General features: G+C 41.4%; 1 protein-coding gene across 7 annotated transcripts in view; it reads right to left on the bottom strand.

The window, feature by feature from the left end:
* The window catches only part of ldb2a (LIM domain binding 2a), a 382,001-nt gene that overhangs the window by 356,359 nt on the left and 3,316 nt on the right, over positions 1-22,326 (bottom strand). For 6 of the 7 annotated variants that reach the window (XM_078401019.1, XM_078400961.1, XM_078400939.1 and 3 more), the window contains exons 2-3: positions 6,952-7,060; positions 3,146-3,184 (exon numbers count right to left, since the gene is read on the bottom strand). In XM_078401019.1, the coding sequence (XP_078257145.1) occupies positions 3,146-3,184; positions 6,952-6,971 (59 nt within the window). In that variant the 5' untranslated portion in view covers positions 6,972-7,060. Of the gene's footprint in view, positions 1-3,145; positions 3,185-5,083; positions 5,157-6,951; positions 7,061-22,326 lie in introns of those variants that run through there. The other variant, XM_078401000.1, reaches the window with a different exon arrangement.

The raw sequence follows: 22,326 nt of genomic DNA, 5'->3' as shown, positions 1-22,326 counted from the left end.
TGTTGAAGGAACATTCTGTCCAATCTGGCAACAACCAAACAAAGTGACTGTGGATGTCTGTAGAAATGGGAGGATTCTAATTATTCCCTGGAGCCTTCTTCACTTTCCAACAAGTTCACAGCAGTTCTGAGATTGACCTCCATTTACCCACATCTGCCATTTTAGCCAATAGTTCTTACAAATTTCAAAGCTGTAATGAACAAACATAATATCAATTGCCATTTTGAAGATTCAACACCTCACCCGCAAATTGCGAGCAGAGTCACCCTACCTCCCCAGCTGTTCTGGATGGAGCTCTCCCATGTCTCCTCTGTCTCATAGTTTGACTCTCACTCCCCACTTCCCCCCCACCCCCCCCCCCCACCCCATAAAGAACAAGGATAGAGTTCCCCTGCTGTACGACCGGTACTGCAGAAGCAGCCGAAGGATTAATCAGAGATGCTGTCGGACCCGCTAAATTGCTCCAGCTTTGCGTGTCTATCTTCGTTTTAATGCCGATGCTGATCTGTAGTTCTTTCCTACACAACAGAGTTCCCATGGTCCTCAACTATCACCCCACCAGCCTCCACATCCAATACATAATTCCCCGACATTTCTGTCACCTTCAATGTGATTTTGCTGCCAGTCACATTTTCCAAGTATGGACTCGGCTACCATTTCGCCGAATACTTGCCCCTTGTCCACCAAGGCCTGCTAAACAATTCAGCTCCCCTTCCCATTCCTCCATTACCAGAGAGAGGCCACACATGAACTTGAAGAACAGGACCTCATTTTCCACTTGGATAAGCTATATCCCAACAGTATGAACACTCAATTCTCCACTTCAAGTAATTCTCCGGCTACCCCTACTCTCCCACCAGCTCCTTTCCCATGTACACTCCTCCCCATCCTCCAGTCCCATATTTATATTTATCCCCCCTTTCTCTCCAGATTCCATTCCATCTAGATCCTTCCCTCTCACTTTACATTTCACTCCTCTTATTGAACACTTTTGTTTCCTTTTCATCTTTCCCCTTTGTCACTTCCTCCACCCATTTGCCAAGCATGCCCCCTCATCACTATCCATCTATCACTTGCCAGACTTTGCCCACCCACTTCTCTTTTCCAACTTTCTTCCCCCTACTGCATCATTCTGAATAAGAACACAAAATGTTGTTTGTCCTTTCCCTCCACAGATGCTGCCTGAGTTCCCCCAGCAGTTATTTCCCTTATCTCACTACAGAAAAGCATGGTGTCACATTTTAGACGCTATCCTACTCATTGTCTTAGATCCCGTAGCAGTGAAAATAACTTTTACCCTCTGTTATCAGATGAAAACTCCAATCAATTTCCCTCCTGAATTCTAAGGATCGCACACTGTATTTGTGATGTTTCCTCAGAGCTGTTCTACTCTGGTCTTGCAGATGTAAAGGCCAGTAATTTATGAGCCGCCCTGATTCTGTACCGTACCTTTCCCAGTGTTGCAAATAGTTTCTTTAAGCCCCCACACCTTTTTAGAGTTCTTCCTTATGTACATCCAAAGAGCTCAGCATCGCTTTCATTTGTACTCAATCCATTTGTCAGGGCTTTGGTCTTTTGATTACCTATTAATGAGGCTTTGCAATTTAATTTTTTTCATTTACATTGCTTGGAGTTCTAATTTGCTTCAGCACCAAACTTGGACACGTGGCTTTTAAATCCAGTTGTTAACTGCAGTTCCTACTCTGCTGATGGAAGTGGCGGGGAGATTCATTGCACATCTTGAGCAGACCTGAACTCTGATCAGTGCCACTTGGCGCCATCAAGGGGCAGCACCAGGTATTGGGGAAAGCCCAACATCTCTTTGAATTGAAAATGTGAACTTTTTAGCCACTGCCCAAAAATTAGCTTTTCAACAATATGTTTCTCAAATGTAACTCTGCTGTGAGACTGCACAACCAGCACTGCTCCCAGCAGACGAGTCAACAATAACAGCTAAGAACACACAGAAAACTGATGACAATTTATCCTTGACTTTACTTTTATTTATAATGAATGATCTCTTGCTATCCACTTTGCTGCTATAATACTGTAAAATTTCCCCGATGTGGGACGAATAAAGGAATATATTATTATATTATATTATTAGTACATACAAATTGGGAGTTGGAAATGGCACCAAAAATGGGGACTTTGAATTCTGTCTCAGTGTACTATTGCTATGCACTTGTACTGTATCTGCGATGCTTATCTAAGATGTATCTAAGTGCTTACGTATAGTGATACTTGTACTGAACTGTATACAAAAATAAATTTCACTGTGCCTTGGTGCATGAGACAAATAAAGTTATCTAATTTTAAAATGTGGAATGAAGTAGGACCAAAACATCTGCAAAATGCATTATTGGATTCGAATTCCAAAAAAGATGGGGGGGGGGGGGTTAAAATATTAAATTTAAAGCATTTTGTAACTGATTGACAAAGGAAAGATGCGTATTCCGACTTTAGCATTTGTAGAGTTGTTAACATTGCATTATCAACAATAATATCTGTGCAAAATCATATTACAATTAAAAAACTGCTGGGTTAAGCTTTCTTCAACTTTTTCTGAAAATAAGTCGTTCAACTCTGGAACCTTTAAGCTTGAATAAAAACCAACTGATTAGTAAGCTAAATGAAAATAAACACTGGCTTCACATCCCCAATGATATTTAATTCACATTCGCAGCATGGCTGGACATGAGAAAATGCCAACAAGTTTTATCTCCACTAGATGGAGCATTCTGTCTCTCAACAGACCAAATGCTGAGAGAAAAATTATCTACACTGCTCAACACACACAAGGTTGGGACTGGTAGGCCATGCAAAATAAAACTGCTGCTCTCCTTGGAGAGAAAAGCAATGAATTGCTTTGATGGTACCTTACCAAAGTATTTTTTAGCATTGTTTGTACCTATATTAGCGGTTTACTTTTGAAACAGATTACCAAATTGGATAAAACTTGGTTCTTCATGTTAATTATCTCTGTACCAGGCAAGTTTATCTCAGCTTGAGAATTTGGTGGTCAGGCTATTAGTGCAAATCAAGCCAACACAAGGTTTTAGTTTCATTTTTGATCCAAACCAGCCTTTTAACAATGTAACTGGAATACTCAAAGCATTCTCAGAAAACCATCGGCTCATCTTACCCCATATCTGGCTCACTGAAGGACGAAGGGAATGTGGATCTGGAGGGGTGAAGAAAAGAGAATTTCAATGAACCTAATGAACTGCAAATTTATATTATTCTACCACAGTATACTTGAACCATCAATTACAATTATCCCAAAGAGCACTCTGCAACAGTGTAATTCAAAATGTGACATTGCAGCCTCACAATTTTGGGTGCTTTGAGATTTAATTTTAATGAAAAGTTAAACAAATAGTACAAAATAAAATCAGGGGCTTAATAGACAATAGGTGCAGGAGTAGGCCATTTGGCCCTTCGAGCCAGCACCGCCATTCAATGTGATCATGGCTGATCATTCTCAATCAGTATCCCGTTCCTGCTTTCTCCCCATACCCCCTGACTCCGCTATCCTTAAGAGCTCTATCTAGCTCTCTCTTGAATGTATTCAGAGACTTGGCCTCCACTGCCCTCTGAGGCAGAGAATTCCCCAGGTTGCACAATGCCTGGGATTTACCAGCAATGTTTACTATGTAGCGGACATGCTAATACATGGAGACCCCCAGAGAAGCTCAATGGCCTTCAATGAATGGCTGCATTGCTACTTCCATACACTCATTCAGAACCATGTGTGGTCTGTGCCACCTAGAGTATTGTTTATGTGGGTGAGTTTAGCATTAGGAAGCCAGCTTAAGCACGACCCAAAACGTCGACTATCCCTTTGCCTCCGCACATGCGGCTCGACCCGCTGAGCTCCTCCCTCAATTTGTTTCATCACTCCCGCTGAAGAAACATGCTTACATTGCCCACTTTCAGGTTCACAAGCGATAGCAGCAGAATTAGGCCATTCGACCCATCATCTACTCTGCCATTCAATCATGGCTGATCCATCTCTCCCTCCTAACCCCATTCTCGTGCCTTTTCCCCATAACCTTCGACACCCGTACTAATCAAGTTCTCTGTGGCTGGCCAGTCTCATTTGTCATATTCACCCAACACCTCACTCAGTGCTCCCCAACACAAATCACCCCTCACATCTCCAAATCCACTATCCGCCTCCAGCCACTAGCGTGCACTCAATCGGACAACACCAGCACCCACCAACAACTAATCCCAACTCACTGACAACCAACTTCCACCTGACTGTGACACCCATCCCAACTACCAGCTGTATCCGCCCCAAACAACTTCATATTCACCTCCTACGATGCATATTACCTACATCAGAATGGATTTTTCCACTTCCCACACCAGTCTGAAACATGCAATTGTCTAAATCAATAGCCCTACCTTCAGAAATCCTGTATATTGAGTCGTGGTAAAGCTCAAGCATACCATTAAACAGCACAATTAGTAAGCAGATACAGGTATGTTCTTATCAACAGAGGGACAACAGCATTCAAAATTACCCCACTGCAAGGACTATTTGCTAACTTAGTGTGGCACTCAACGTGTGAAGCATTTATTTTTGGTGAACAGACAGGCTAAAGAATTTATTTTGCTCCAGTCAAAGAAAATATAAATGCTTTTTTATTCTTTTTAAATAAACAACCAATCCGCGCACATCATCATTCCTCTTAAGCTGCTTGCTACTTGATATGCTGGACCAGCCCAGCATTTGCAATAACAAACTGTCTCTTCCTCTATTAAAGCACATTGATTCTACTTCTAGCACTAAATGCGGTACCATTTATCCTTGACCTGTGCACAGCTTGATTATATTCATGTGCAGAAACCCTTACAATTATGGATCTCTATATAACAAATTTCGGTTATAGTGGACAGAGGCGTCCGTTGGTGGTGGTGGCTAGCGGGTGACGCACAGCATTGGGCAGCGGTGGGGAGAGAGCGAGCAGTAAAACACTTGTGAAAAGCATTGCATTGACATTGGGTTTGCAGCTGCCACAAAGTGAAGTACCAGGGTGCTGGATGCAAGCACAGTGCACCCCACTGTACTTACCTCACCCTGGCAGAGCGTGCCACGGTTGCCTGGTAACGTCATGAGGCTCCCATTACTGCCCCCCACTTCCGCCAAGTTACCCATTGAACTATTTGCAGGAGCGGAGAGAGTGAGCAGCGTGAAGCCGGTGTGAGTACCGGCCCTGTCCCCAGTGCACCACACGTGGTGCCGGGGGTTCCACGGCTCCCCAGCCTGTATATTCCCACTGGTTTAACCCCCTGCCATCCACTCCGATACCCCAATTCTTTCCACCCAGCCTTGGATTATCACAAAATGCTGGAGTAACTCAGCAGGTCAGGCAGCATCTCTGGAGAGAAGGATATAGGTGAAGACAGGAAGGCAGTGGGAGAACTGGGAAAGGGGAGGGGAAAAGAGGGACAGAGGAACTATCTAAAGTTAGAGAAGTCAATGTTCATACTGCTGGGCTGTAAGCTGCCCAAGCGAAATATAAGGTGCTGTTCCTCCAATTTGCAGTGGGCCTCACTATGACACTGGAGGAGGTCCATAACAGAAAGGTCAGACTGGGAGTGGGAGGGGGAGTTGAAGTGCTCAGCCACCAGGAGATCAGCTTGTATACACTGTAATTTAGTAGGCTTGTATACACTGGAATTTAGAAGGATGAGAGGAGATCTTATCGAAACGTATAAGATTATTAAGGGGTTGGACACGTTAGAGGCAGGAAACATGTTCCCAATGTTGGGGGAGTCCAGAACAAGGGCCCACAGTTTAAGAATAAGGGGTAGGCCATTTAGAACTGAGATGAGGAAAAACTTTTTCAGTCAGAGAGTTGTGAATCTGTGGAATTCTCTGCCTCAGAAGGCAGTGGAGGCCAATTCTCTGAATGCATTCAAGAGAGAGCTGGATAGAGCTCTTAAGGATAGCGGAGTCAGGGGGTATGGGGAGAAGGCAGGAACAGGGTACTGATTGAGAATGATCAGCCATGATCACATTGAATGGCGGTGCTGGCTTGAAGGGCCGAATGGCCTCCTCCTGCACCTATTGTCTATAAGGCAGACTGAGCGAAGGTGTTGAGCAAAACGATCGCCGACCCTGCGTTTGGTCTCGCCGATGTAGAGACGTTGACATCTGGAACAGCGGATACAATAGATGAAGTTGGAGGAGGTGCAGGTGAACCTCTGCCTCACCTGGAAGGAATGTTTGAGTCCTTGGATGGAGTCGAATGGGGAGGTAAAGGGACAGGTGTTGCATCTACTGCGGTTGCTGGGGAAAGTGCCAGGGGAAGGGGTGGTTTGGGTAGGAAGGGACGAGTGGACCAGGGAGTTACGGATGGAACGGTCTCTGCGGAACGCAGAAAGGGGAGGAGATGGGAAGATGTGGCCAGTAGTGGAATCCCGTTGGATGTGACGGAAGTGTTGGAGGATAATTTGTTGTATAGGCCTTGGGTTAAACTATTTAATAATTACCTCCATGGCCGTTCCTAGTGGGCAATCAGCAATAACATACACCATGTTCCCCCTTTCCCCCCTCAGAGGTCCATTATTGCGAGGGTTTACTGTGTATTATTTTCTTTGACTGAATAGCATGCAAACAAAAGCTGTTCACTGTACCTTGGTACATGTGACAATAATAAACAACATTGCTGGACAAGTTCAAATGAGTTTTCCTTGCTCCTTTGGAATCATATGACACAGGTTTTCATCCTGAGTACAGTATCCAAGGACATCAATCGCATATTGCACTTATATTCAGATTGTCACTTGATACACATTAAAAAGGCTTTGGTGCTAAAAGTGCATTTTAATGATAGCCCACTGCTCCAGAGAATTCTTTCTGCCATATATTAGAGGAGTGGTTAGACAAAATAACCATGACTAAACATTATACACAAAAAATAAAATTACACTTACTCCATATCTCGATCCAGCATGTTTCTGGAGTCGTAATGATACAGAACTGGGAAGATGGGTAGAATTTCCTGTGACAAGCGCAGTTCTGAAGGTATCAGAGGATAACAGCCTGCAAAAGCAAAACAACAATATTGATAAATATTCAAATGTTGATAAACCTGGATACCCATTTCATCTTTAGCACATTTCACATGAATCGTAAGGTCTTCCATCCACCCCAGTCCAACATTACATCAACCATTTTTCCCCAATGGGAATTTGTTGAACGCAATACGTTTGAGAAGTGGAACAGATCGTTAATCACTGTGACAGACCAACTTCAATGCCATAATCACAACCAAACTCAACACTGGACTCCTGGATCCAGGACTCAGCATCCCTCCCTGCAACTGGACTACCTAACCCATAAACCATAATCAGTAAGGGAGGTGACAAAACATCTTCCATGAGAATTTTCCATTCTGGTGCCCCACAAGAATGCATTCTCAGTCACCTACTGTACTCCATATATGCACACTTCTGCAGAGCCAAATTCTGCTCTAACTCCATTTACATGTTTGCAAATAACATCACCACACTTGGATCTCAAACAATGATGAAACAAAATACAGAAATGAGACAAAGAGTTTAGTGACATGGTATCAATGCAACAACCTTCGCCTCAATGTCAACAAAATAAAGGAGATACTACAGTCATCGATTTTAGGAAGCAGTGTGGAGTACACACCCAAGACTGCATCAGTGGTATCGACATGAAGATGATCAACTCCTTCAAATTTCTTGATGTAAATATCACCAATAATCTGTCCTGGTCCAATTGCATTGATACAATGGCCAGGAAACCATGCCAATGTCTCCACTCCCTCAGTAGAGCAGGGGCATTTGGCATGTCTCCAATTTTTCTTACCAATTTCTAAATCTTCACTGTAAAAATCATCCTGTCGGGATGCATCACAACTTATAGGCATCTACTCTGCCAATATCGCAAGAAATTACAGCGAATTAGAAGTTCATGATAAAATAGGTCGCAGTCAGCATGACTTTGTGAAGGGGAGGTCTTGCCTGACAAATTTGCTGGGATTCTTTAAAGTAGTAAATAGCAGAACAGTCAAAGGAAAGTCGGGAGATGTTGTTTTCCTAGATTTACAGAAAGCCTTTGATAAGGTGCCACTCAGGAGGTTAAGGAAGATGCGCCCATGGTATCAAAGGGCAGATACTAGCATGGATAGTAGGTTGGCTAGATGGCAATAAAGGGGGCTTTTTCTGGTTGGCTGCCAGTGACTAGCGGAGTTCCACAGGGGTTGGTGCTGCACCAACGTGCTGCTCTTCACGTTGTATATAAATGAATTGGATGAGGGAATTGAAGTCTTTGTGGTCAAGTTTGCGGATGATACGAAAATAGGTGGAGGGGCAGGTTGTGTAGAGAAAGCAGGGTCTCTGCAGAAGGATTTGGGTAGGTTGGGAGAGTGGGCAGAGAAGTGGCAGATGGAATATAATGTAGAAAAGTGTGGAGTCATACATTTTGGTGGTAGGAATAAAGGCATAGATTATTTTCTAAATGAAATCCAGAAATCGGGGGGCGCACAGGGACTTGGGAGTGCTGGAGCAGGATTCCCAAAAAATGTAATCAGCAAGTCGAATCAGTAGTAAAGAAAGCAAATGTAATGCGTGCATTTATTTCGAGAGGGCTTGTATATAAAAACAGGGATGTAATGCTGAGGATCTATAAGGCGCTGTCAGACCCCATTTAGAATATTATGAACAATTTTGGGCACCATATCTGAGGAAGGATGTGCTGGCTCTGGCGAGAGTCCAGAGGAGGTTTACAAGAATGATCCCAGGAATGAGTGGGTTAACATATGATGAGCGTTTGACTGCACTGGGCCTGTACTCGCTGGAGTTTAGAAGAATGAGGGGAGACCTCATTGAAACATACAGAATAGTGAAAGGCTTGGATAGTGTGGACGTGGAGAGGATGTTTCCACTAGTGGGAGAGTCTAGGACTAGAGGACATAGCCTCAGAATTAAAGGACGTTCTTTTAGGAAGATGAGGAGGAATTTCTTTAGTCAGAGGGTGGTGAATCTGTGAAATTCTTTGCCACAGAAGGTCGTGGAGGCCATCAGTGGATATATTTAAGGCAGAGATAGATAGATTCTTGATTAGCGCGGGTGGCAGAGGTTATGGAGAGAAGGCAGGAGAATGAGGTTAGGAGGGAGATATCGATCAGCCATGATTGAATGGCAGAGTAGCCTTGATGGACCGAATGGCCTAATTCTGCTCCTATCACTTATGATCTTGTGGAGGCAGCTCAGACCATCACACAAATCAGCCTCCCTCCCACCGACTCCACAAAACAGACAATATAATCAAAGACCATTGGCAGCCTTGTCATTCCCTCTTCTCCCTTCCAGTCAGGCAGAAGATACAAAGGCTAAAAGCACATACCACCAGATTCAACAACAGCTTCTTTCCAGGTGCTACCAGACTATTAAAACTGACCTCTCATAAGCTCAGGATACATTACCCAATACGTTTTTGCAGCCCTTGCACTTTGTTTAGTTTTGCTGTAATTATAATACTGTCTTTTTCATTTTGCACTGCCTTTTGTCCTCATGTATGGTGTGATTTTGCTGGACAGCATGCAAAACAAAGTTTTTCACTGGATCTAGGTACACATGACAATAATGAATGAATACCAATATCAGAATCTGGTCTCAGCTTTCTGTTTTGAATTGCCAGCCAGTGGAAATCAAAGTAATAACTTCAAAATAATCATCCATTTTGAATTGACAGAAAATAACCCACATTTCAAATCTGACTTTCTAAATAGATCAGATTTTTTGTTTGCAAATTTATGCAACTAAAGCTAAAAATAAAATGTAACCTCCCGAATTATTCCTTGCACAGAATATTGCCATTGGTTAAAGAGGGGAAGATTCGTGAATTGATTGGGAGGGGAGGATGTAGAAAATCTGCGATTATTTCAATAAATCCACGAGAGTTCTTGGTGAGGCTTGTGACATTGAAAGGGGATTAAAGTTTCATCTGCTCCTATACCAGGAAAATGTTAACAATTGAAATGAAGATGCAAGTATGAATCACTGTGTAATGTCATGTAAACGAACCATATGCTTTGGTACCAAAGGACGCAATAAATCAGGAAGTACATCAGAAACTTTCGTGCCTTCTAAGTACAGATGCTTCAATTAAATGGCCAACTCTTAGGAGGGTCAGTTCTGAGGTTTGTGAAAATAAAAATGCAAACGTAACACGTTCATTAATTTAACACAAATGCAGGGTGATACTTTTCTCAGTATTAAACATCCAGCGTTAATTTTTATTGGAAATAATAATAATGGAAATTAATGTTAACCCCAGAACCTGATCATGTGCAGGAATATTCAGCTGCAGGCCTTTGTGAAGTCCATTCATATTTGAGAGGAGTTTCCAACCATTACGTTCCTTGGCTGTTATCAATGACAGTGTGTTTACGCCTTGAAAACCAAATAAATATAAATTTATAGAACCTTTCTGAGGAAGAACAATCATAAGGGACTCTTCTTCAGACATAAGGTAGTGCTGCATATTTGGTGTCTCATCATACCCATTTTATGACTCACCTTTTGTTAAGTTTTTCTGCTCAAAGTAGCCTTACAGAAAATAAAAAATCTTTATGACAGTCCCGATTAAGAAGGTGGTGATCAGGAAAGAACTATCAAGGTTATAATGTTTTGTGACTACTGCCTGCCAAAAGATGGTGCCAGAATAGGGAGATTTCAGCTGCCATCACAGGTGACAACACGAATGAATAATCTGCAGTTATTTCAGCATGTGTGACCACTGGTTTTATAAAGAAGCACAGTATAAGAGACAGAGGATTCTGTTAAATCTATAATACCTGTTGAAACTCATCTTTGCTGTTGTATAAATAAAAACATCAAGACTTTGACAAGGATATAGAAGAGATTTGCTAGAATGGTTTAATGAAACCCAGGTTACAGTTACTACAAAATGGATAAACTTGAGAGTATTATCTTCGGATAAAGTCTGCCAAGAAGAAATTTGATAGAAGTGTTTAAAATGATGAGAGGTTTAGTAAGAGTAAACGGAATGAAATTGTTTCCAAGATTGAAAGATCATTAGCCACAAGCTTAAGGTGACTGGCTAAAGAAAAAAAAACTAAGTATTTAAATATGTATAAGAAGGAACTGCAGATGCTGGTTTACTCCGAAGATAGACCCGAAAAGCTAGAGTAACTCAGTGACTTTTCGGGTTGAGACCCTTCTTCAGAAAATGGGTCTCAAGAAGGGTCTCAACCCGAAACGTCACCCATTCCTTCTCTCCAGAGATGCTGCCTGTCCCGCTGAGTTACTCCGGCTTTTTGTGTTTAAATATGTATATTTGGTGAGGCTTCATAATGAAAGAACCTGGTTCTAATTTGAGCAGACCTAATAGAAGGATTAAACAAAAGGCAAATCTAGAAATGGTGTGAAGAAACACCAGTTTTACAGTGCTTCCTAGTTAAGGGTCTACTGAAAATTATATTTATTTGGTTTTTAGTGACTGCCACCAATAACAGACAAGAAATATAATGGTGAGTACTTCTTTATAGATATTAATGAACTCCATAAACCCAACAGCTGATCATCCCTGTACATTACAATTTTACCAAAAATTGAATAGGTAATCTGAGTGGATCAAGAAGAGTTTAAGCAATTGCCAAGCTTGACTACCTATGGAGAGTGCTCATTGTCTGTGAAATGTCATGCTGGATGCCACTATTTTTGTCAAAGTTAAAATATCTTGTGATATTTAATTCTTCAATTATTTCCAAGTTTAATCTTTCAGAGGCTGGTTTATTCTTTGTTCAATGAATTCTACAATGCATTTCTTTTGTTGTTTGAGTGACATTCCAGCAGTTCTGAATTATTTATTCTCCAGCACCAATTTTTTTTTAAATCGTAATGCCTCGTGTTTCTCAGTGCCTGAAGCTAAAATTGTTGCAAGTGACAAAATTGATTCCTTCCTGTGAACATAATTTTAGCTGAATAGGACTTTTGATTGGTTTATAGAACCTTTTCCCGCATGAATTGTCATTAAAGATGCCATACACTCTGTCTGCCATGGCTCTTTCTATCTTGAAGATAGACACAAAAAGCTGGAATAACTCAGCAGAACAGCAGCATCTCTGGAGAGAAGGAATGGGTGACGTTTCGTGACGAGACACTTCTTCAGACTCTATATCTTCATGTTATCCATTTTAACTCTACTGACCAACCTTCTGTTCTTGGCCAGAATAAGGTCACACCCAAGCTGGAAGAGCAGCACCTCCATTTCTGCTTGGGTAGCTTACAACTCATGAACTATGGTATGAACATTGAATTCTCCAATTTGAAGTAATACCCGCGACCCCTGCACTCTTCAATGTGGTTCTCCTCTCCTCCTCCTCCTTCTCCCCCCCCCCCCCCCACACACACACACAGGTTAGTTAGTTTTGTTTATTGTCATGTGTACCAAGGTACAATGAAAAGCTTTTGTTGCATGCTATCCAATCAGCAGAAAGGCAATACGTGATTACAATCGAGCCTTAGATAGTAGTTTAGCACTGCTTTCTGGTTGTGGTAGCCTAATAACAGCTGGGAAGAAACTGTCCCTGCATCTGGAGGAGTGTGTTTTCATACTTAAATCTCTGTTGCCTGATGGGAGAGGGGAGAAGAGGGAGTGGGCAGGGTGCGACTCGTCCTTATGTTGCTGGCCTTGCCGAGGCAGCTGGAGGTATAAATGGAGTCAATAGAAGGGAGGTTGGTTTGTGTGATGGTCTGCATTCGCTGCAATTTCTTGCGGTCTTGGATGGAGCTGTTCCCAAACCAAGCTTTGATGCATCCCGATAAAATGCTTTCTTTGGTGCATTTGTACAAGTTGGTGAGAGTTGCAGGGTACATGCCGAACTCCAACCAAAAACACACCAATACTTGGTCTCCAGTCACTCTGTTCTTGTCCCTTTCTTCGTGCACCCATCCCCGAGTCCCTCATTTCCCTTTCATTCTCCCCCTTTCCTCCCCACCCGTTCCCTTCCACCTTTATCCTTCTCTCCAGCTTTTAATTTCACTCCACCTCTTCTCTCCTTTTTTTGCATCCTTTTTCTCTTTGTTTCACTTCAAGCCTTTGTCACTTACTCCATCCAAATTCCAATCTCACTTGTATCCACACATCACTAACAGATTTTGTCCTGCTCTCAACTCTCTTTTTCAGCCTTTTACTCCATCCCCATTCCATCAGTGTGAAACATCATCTGTCCATTCCCTCCACAGATGCTGGCCGACCCGCTGAGTTCTTCCAGCACTTTGTGTTTTGCCATGTGAGAATCTTTGATCTTAATTAAAGGGGTTGAAGGGTTGAAGGTGGTTTGGATTTTGCTGAGTGTGGATGGAGAAGCGATCATTGCTCACGCTCCATCCATCTCTGATGGACACAATGATTGGGAACTGTGTACCCTCGTTTCCTAGCACTGTAATCCTGAAAATGCTGTCAGCCTTACACCGCCAACCTGATATTTGGCTTAACACAGAGTTCATCGAAGGACAAGGAGCTTTGAGAAATTTCTATTGATGGCAGTACTCACTCAGCAGAATCACTGCTCCACCTCCAAGGAGCATTTCCCAAAATTTAAGATTAAAAAAAACCATTTTATTATGGTCTTGAAGAGTTTTTTGAACGTTTAGAATATCTGAGAAACATTTAGCTGTTTCTCAACTATTTTGATTGCTCTGAATATTACTGGACTGCGACTTGGTTGATTTACCATATCTTTCTCAATTTTGTGTGTGCGCGTCAATTTGTGTTGTTAGTCTCTTACAAAAGGGAAGGTGTTGCAATGGAGAATCACCAAGTGTCTCCTGCAAGCTCTTATTTCGAACATGGTGAAATGCACTGTCATTGTTATTTTAAATCAAGGTCAGGGGTGAATACTGTCGGTTTGCTGCTGATCGGAATATCATTGCCTGCAGTGGCAGGGTGTCACATTTGTTCGCTTGTTTAAATCATCTTGTGAAGAGCCCCGCAGCATACCAGCTGTGCATGGAACAAAATGTCTGCTGCTTATGCTGTTTTTCCTTTGATAATTAGAGAGGAGGGAGAATGCTTTGGGCCTTGATGAAGCATTGCAGAAGGCCACAGGCAGACTGGTCAGAGTGAAATTGTATTGAGATTAAAGTGAGAATGGAGAAGTATAATTCAGATTTGGATTCATTGGATGACGTAATCTTTCTTGTTATTCATATCCTGTTTGTCATGATGTTTTCTAACAAAAATAGCATTCGGGTGAATTCATTTAACAGTGACCTGCGTGGGTTTTCTCCGAGATCTTCGGTTTCCTCCCACACTCCAAATACGTACAGGTATGTAGGTTAATTGGCTGGGTAAATGTAAAAATTGTCCCTAGTGTGTGTAGGATAGTGTTAATGTGCGGGGATCGCTGGGCGGCACGGACTTGGAGGGCCGAAAAGGCCTGTTTCCGGCTGTATATATATGATATGATATGATATGAACTATGCAAACTTAGGTATCACAACAATTTACCAATAATGTTTTTTTTAGATACTTTAGTGGTAAAATTGTTGGATCCTTCCTGCCAAAGATGCGATGCTTGATCGCTCCAATGCGGAGGGCCTGACCACCGGCCACGGGAGTAAAATCGTCCCGTCAACGGAAGGCTCGAGGCCCCTGACCACAGGAAAACAAAGAAGAGAAGGAGATCGATTTTTTTTTCGCCTTCCATCACAGTGAGGAATGTGGAGAAGTCACTGTGGTGGATGTTCATGTTAAAATGTTTTTTGTGTGTTCTGTTGCTTTTTATTGGTATGACTGTATGGCTGTATGGCAAAACAAATTCCTCGTATGTTGCAAAACATGTGACTCTGAGATGATCTCATGTCGTCTCTCTCAGCAAGATATACTTCCATGTCTGTGTAGTCACAGACTAGCTGTGTTTTCAGCTCTTCCACTTGGCAGCGCTTTCATGTTGGGTGGTCAGTATCTGTGATGGACTGGGCAGTGTCCACCACATTTTGTAACCTCCATTACTTGGTGTCTGTGTTGCTGAACCAGGCCGTAATCCAACCAGTCAATATACTCTCTGCCGAACGTGTTGAAGTTCAAGAGAGTATTTGTCGACACACCAAATCTCAATCTTCTGAGGAAGTTGAAATGTTGATGTGCTTTCTTTTACGATTGCATCAATGTGCAGGGTCCAGGACAGATCTTCGGAGATAAGTGGGCCTAGGAACCTGATGTTAACACTCTCCACCACTAACCTGTCAATGTCTGCAGTTGGTTAGAGGTGAACCTGACAGTACCCTAGCTTATGGAAGGACCACTCAGAAGCCTGGTAATAGAAGGGAAGAAGCTGTTCCTGAATCTGGTGGTGCATACTGTCAAGCTTCTGTACCTGTTGCCTAGCGGAAACCAGAGGAAGAAGGAATGACTGGGATGGGACATCTTTGATTATGTTAGCTGTTTATCCAAGGCAGCAGGTGGAGTCAGTTGTGCAGTCTGGAGTGTGTAATGGTCTGGGCTGCATCTATAACTCTGCAATTTCTTGTGGTCTTGGGCAGAGATGTTCCCTAACCGAGCTGTGATACAGGATGTTTTTCATGGTGCAATTGTAGAAGTTTGTAAAAGCCATTAGAGACATGCAGGTTTCCTCAGTGTCCTAAGCAAGTAGAGACATTGGTGTCTTCTTGGCTATCGCATCAATATGGTAGAATGTGGGAAGAATAAAATCAGTTTAGTATAGTATTAGTGTAAATATGTATATGAATTCCAGTGTAGATTCTTTGGGCTGAATGGACTGTTTTGGTGCCATTCAATTCCATGATTCTGAAATTCCCTTCTAAAAATGTTCCTGCATTATACTGTGTCTCTCTCCCTCTCTTCCCCTCCCCTTCCCAGTTCTCCCTCTATCTTCCTGTCTCCACCTATATCCTTCCTCTGTCCCGCCCCCCTGACATCAGTCTGAAGAAGGGTCTCGACCCGAAACCCCACCCATTCCTTCTCTCCTGAGATGCTGCCTGACCTGCTGAGTTACTCCAGCATTTTGTGAATAAATAACTGCATTATATTTCTCTTTTTACCTTTAAGCCACTTGTTATCCCTTATATTTCCAAAATTTTCCATTTGCACTCGCCATCAAATTTTGTTGAGGTGGTTCCAGCGATGCATTGTGACATTTTAATGCAATAACGTTGCTATAATAAAAAGACGATAATCTGGTCAAAAGTCATAGAGTAGCTTAAATCTTATTAGGAATGAAGCTCTTTTCTGCTGTTCTGCCATGTAAGTGTTTAAGTGGCCATTAATGGGATCCTCTGAGAGGGGAATTGCTGAAAACTAGTAATGAAACTTGCAATGTATCACCTGTGAAAAGTCGAGACTGAAATATTTAGATATTGCTGCTGTCCAATTAGAGCCCTCTGCTAATTGAAGGACATGACTATTGATGAGAACAATAAAATTGGTTCACTTCTGACATGAATGGTTTGGTAAATGTCAGGGTAATTGTATCAATGCATACACAAAGTGAATCATAAATTGTTGGCTGTTTCCTGTACAGCAGTAATTATGGACAGTGTGAAGCCCCAGGCTTGTATTTGAGAGTCCGGAAGACTGACGGATAATTGAAGGCTTTCAGCTCATAATTTAATATTATAAATAAATAAATTTGAAGTATGCTTTTTGAAACGTATCCAAAGGAGATTGAATTCATGTTTGGGGAAGTATTTGAATTTTACCATAGATCCACTCTGTGGCTTTACTGCACAGTGCGACTTGTGGACCAAATGAAAAATGAAGGAATCATTAAGGTGATCACCAAATTCAGATTGATTTAATCGCCCCAGAAATGGCTCTGCTAATTTCTTCACAAATGGATGCTGAATGCAGTTGAGTGTGTAGTCGTGGTTTTGAGTGCCATTGTATAGTTCCTCTGCTCCGACAGCTTGAGTGAATGTCCTGACTTGCTACAGCTCCTTTATCTGATGCTGTAAACATCATTGTGAAACCAAATCACCCAGAGGAAAGCCACATGGACACAGGGAGAATGTGCAAACTCCACACAGACAGCACCCGAGGTCAGGATTGAACCCAGATCTCTGGCATTGAGGGGAACTGGGTCTGCTAGTTGCACCACTGTGCCACCTGTGGGCGGTATCAGCTCACTAAAGCAGCATAGCTGTAATAGGGTGGACGCAGTAACATACTAGGACATGATTGAGAGTGAGAGGTCTGCAGAACAATTGCTGCAGGAGATAGTTAAATGGGTAATTGCTCATTTCAACAGAGGATTAAAACGATCAGTACTTTAGGTATATTTTCCAAAGAGGGAGAATATGCTGCAATTTAAATAATTAGGTAATATTTTTCCAAATAGAAAATCAATGGATAGAAAAGCTGTGCACTGCATAAAATGTTAAGCAAAAATTGGAATATAGAGTCAAATAGTGGACGGGTTTGAGGCTGATTAGGTTATAACTTTCATGGCTGTAACCATGATTATGCCATTTTACATGTAGTGGGTTTGATAGTTTTTCCAGCCAACATGTTTTGGGGTAATGGGGCATCGTTGCCCAAGGTCACTAAACATGACTACAATAGGATTTGGAGCCAGAGCACCAGACTCCCGGCACTGACTGGACCATGAGTGGGGGTAGAGGGGAGTTGGGATGGACATTGATGGTGGGAGTCAAACTGAGGGGAAAAAATATCACCACCCGATGATGGCTCTGGGACAGTTAACAATATCAGTAAATGTAAAATTTACAAAACAATAAGTTTCATTCCTTTTTGTGTGGGCCTGATGAGGGGCCATAAAACAATCTTATGATGAAAATGGAGGAGATAACTCTGGTATTGGAAGCAAACGTCTTCCCCAGGCCACTGGAGAACACACTGGTGCAAATTAGCAGAATATTATCAGTGATATAATTCTACAGGGAGGTCTGGAATTACTCATTTTGATAGCTTGTCCTTTGTAGAGTGGATTTAAAAACTACTTTCAATTTCATCGTGTTATAAAGCATGGAGATGTCTCGGGTGATGGACTCTGGCCATTACTGGCAAGGACCTTGAGGGGGATTGTTCCGCAGTACTGTCAATGATTTCACACTGCTTGGTGCAGCAGGCTGCATAACTGACTTGCCTATTAACCTTGTGAGAGAGGATCACCAGGTGGTGGCCCAATCAAGAAGATTTGTGCTCTCGGGATTAGCCACGTACGAAGTTTCATCATTGATGTTATGAGTGCTCAATATTAAAAGTTGGTTTGTGGCTGGAGAAGCACTCGTGATTTGTGGATGTTGTGTAGAAGTTAAGTTAACAAAATAGTTAAGAAAATATGTGTGATCCTGAGCTTTAAAGTGTACAAAAGCCAGGTAGATAAGCTAAACCCAAATAAATCAAAAACTTCCACTCCACTGAAAATTTAGTGTTGACGGGTAGCACATAAGAACATGAAGCCTTTGGCAAAGATCCAAAAGATGTTCGAAGACTGTGGGATTAGTTTGTGAAGAGGATTATGAGCTATGCCAATTACCAGTGTGCCATGGAGGGATAGCTGAGGGCTATCTCCCAGCAAGAATCATTGAATAGTGCAGCATAAAGACTAGACTGATTAATTTTGATTCCTGCACTTCCCATATACCTGCTATTTGTTTTTCAGCACAGTGGTGCAGCAGGTACAGCTGCTGCTTCACAGCACCAGGGATGTGGTTTGATCCTGACCTTGGGTGCTATATGTGGCGTTTGCACGTTCTCCCTGTGTCTGCGTGGATTTGCTCGGGGTGCACTGGTTTCCTCACGCATCACAAAGACATGCATGTCTACATGTTAATTGGCCTTTAAATTGACATATGTCGAGAGTAGATGTAAAAGGGAAATAACAGAACTAGGGGGGGAAAAACAGGTAATCGATGGTCAGCGTAGACTCAGTGGAACAACGAGCCTGCTTCCATATATTATCACAAAACTAAACTATTGCATTTTCTTTTGAATACTTTTGTTGAATTCAAGGTTTCAAGGTCAGTTTATTGTCACATGTACCAATTAAGGAACAGTGAAATTTGAGTAGCCATACTAAGTGAAAAGCAACAAGACCACCAGCCACATAAAATAAAAGTTAACATAAACATCCACCACAGCGGCTCCCCACATTCCTCACTGAGATGGAAGGTACTAAAGTCCAATCTTCTCCCTCTTTATTTTCCTTACTATCAATGCATTCCGAATTGTCACCACAATAATTCATATTTTGCCTTTTTTTTTTTAAATCAAAAAGATGTATTCTTAAAAACAAATCCAGACAATCTAATTTCTTCTGTTTCTTGATTCAAATATAAATATCAGATATTAATAGCTTATCCTGATAGACACTGAAGCAGTGTTTCTGGAAGAAAAATCTATTCAAAAATCTTTGATTACACTATTGCTAGTTTATGAAAAATAAACTCTAAACTCAGAAGCAAGAGGAGTGTTGAATTATCCCTACAAATCACAGATAGTGATTGAAAAATAATTAAGATTACTCCTGGTAATAAATTAACAGATTTTGCAGGTAGTCATCAAAGATGGGGCATCTTGTTTCGGCATGGGCAAGTTGAGCTGAAGGGCCTGCTTCCATGCTGTATGACTCTGTAACTATGGAAGGCAGCCTTCCAAAGAAAATGTATTATAATCAGTTAGCAATTAAGCAAATGCTCTTTTGTTTGTACTCATGTACTGTACCATGCAACTTTTTCTCCAACACAATTCTAAAAGAATCTGCAAGAGTAAAGTGTAAACGTACTATGATCTAACACCATTCAACGTCCCATTGTCACAAAACTATTTGTGATCATGCGCCTACAAGGATGGCAAATTCATCTACTTGTGAAACAAAATTTAAAAACACACTTTAAGGAGCTACACATTTCCTAATGTCCATTTAGGTATGATACGATTTGTCCAATGTTATTTTACAGTGCTTCAGCAAAAAACTTTTGCACACAGCAGCAAGAACCTTATTGATAAATATATTGAGAGTTAAATAAAGTTCAGAACGGCAAGAACATGAAAATAATTATATTGTTTACCGATTTTAAAAAAGACTAAATTTCATGGACATCGTCCCAATTGTTTTATACAACATCAAAAATCAACACCAAACATCTAAAATTGAACCATAATAAATGGCAGAATAATGCATCCTTTAAGTTATTAAGTGCAAAATGAAGAACACATTACTAATACCCATTTTGCTTGCTGTGCGCAATGTGAGCATGCCACAGGGACACCGCATTAAATACTCAATTCTTTCTCTAGGGTTAATTAAGTTGAAAGCATAGATTATTAAAGCAGTATCAGTGAAAAAGGATAAATTATTCCTATTACAGAACACGTTTTTCTTTTAATGTTGTCGTTGAGACCACAAATATTTACACCTATTTGTAAATCGACAAGATGAATTTAAAATTTTCAAAAAACATTTCCAGTATTATTCAAATCACCAGCAACACTAAACTGTATCTTAAATTAGACAACCAAATCTCCCCGAGGGTTCAACAACACAGCATATATTTTCCAACACCTATGCACTACTCTGCAGAATTTCATCTCTGACAGTCCAGAAAATGAATGGGCAACACTGTAGTACATGTATCTAGAACAGGAACATTAAAGGATTAGTATACTCAAGGGAAACAGTGTTTTGATACAAAAAAAGATGCCTTGATACAAAAATGGCTATTAAGAAATATAAATGCCATCTCAACAGGACTACTATTTTAGCCTACTGTTAATTATCCGCGTACATTGTTTGGAACCACCTTAAAGATGAGATGCTACTTACTCCCCCCAGCTTGTACCTGCAATGAAATCTTGTCACTACTGCTGGTTGGGAATGCCCAAGACCATTCAGCTGAAAGGTTAACTCTGGGTTTTTTTCTCCAAAGATACTGCCTTATCCATTGAGCATCTCAGGAAAGGAACAATGAAACCACTGATCCACCCCAAAGTCACCTGAAAAGAAAGCTTGAAACAAAACTCCAGAAGATGCAACAGATGGTACAAACAGCCAGTCACTGAACCAACTGGCTGGGTGAGCCCCAATGTGGTGACAGAAAATCCTAATCGATAGCCATGGATGGATTTAGACCCAAAAGACTCGAGTCAGGCAAATAATAGATAAACTATCCAGCTCCATCCCTGGAAATTGCATTAACTTTGGCATGGGGCAAATATTTCAGCAAACTTTAAGCTGGCAATGGAAAGTGAAGCTTAATGAGAAATCTTTATAGTTAACAGCATTTAACCCCCCTTTGAAAATGCACGTAATAAATGCCTGAGAGAAAGCTAGGATAGAGTTGCAACAGAAAGTAGAAGAGCCCAACAGATGATGCAAAGAAAGAGTTGTGTTGCAGATGACATTCAGATCCATGAAGTGGATGACAAAGCCTTTGACTATCAACTTCATGAAGTAACATAAAGAACCATAAAAGCTGGGCTCAAGCCAAAGGCTGACAATGCATTGTTTATGAGAGAGAATGCCAGTTCTTTGGAATGGATTGCACACCACTTTGAACAAAGCTAAATAGGAAAAAAAAGCTGTCACCGAGTTGAAAATACGCAGAAGATGAAATATGCAGCTTTCAGGCACTAAACTCATGCAGGAATGTTTTCTTTTCTCTAAAGTCAGAACCCAAAAGAAATAATGAAAGAAGACGCTGAACACCTGTGGTCACAATCCTATGAAATGGTCTTTAACAATTTTAAGAAAGTAGTGGTAGATGTATGGTCCAGCATACAAAAATGTTTACTTTACAGTAACCATTATTCTCTCTTCTCTCATGACTGACAGATGCAAAAAATTGAAACCACATTCCACCAGATTATCAGACTCTTGAACAGACCTTTTATAAGCCAAGGACATAATCCAGATCTTCCAATTTAGATAGTTGTGACACTTGCACTTTATTTATCTGCATTTTCTCTGCAGCTATCACATTATATTCTGCACTCTGTTTATTTTCTTTTTGCATGACTTGTTGTACTCGTGTATGGTGTGATCTGCCCGGGCAGCACGCAAAAAATGTTTTCATTGCATCGAGGTTCACGTGACAATAAACCAATACCAATAATGTGTCTCCACAAAAAGACAGTAGAACATAATGCAATTGCACCCAAGGCATATCAGTAGAAGCCACCTGTCTTTATGAAAGAGAATTGCTATTTTTGGATGCATAGAGTTCTATGCCTACCTCCACAGAAAGAAATTCACAGCCCAATATGATGATTTAGAATAAATCTACCAAACAAACCTGATGCAGGCTGCCAGCTACACTCTAAAG

The sequence above is a fragment of the Rhinoraja longicauda genome, chromosome 1 (assembly GCF_053455715.1).
Source record: "Rhinoraja longicauda isolate Sanriku21f chromosome 1, sRhiLon1.1, whole genome shotgun sequence".
NCBI lineage: Eukaryota > Metazoa > Chordata > Chondrichthyes > Rajiformes > Arhynchobatidae > Rhinoraja > Rhinoraja longicauda.
This window is presented reverse-complemented; position numbering and strand designations above follow the sequence as displayed.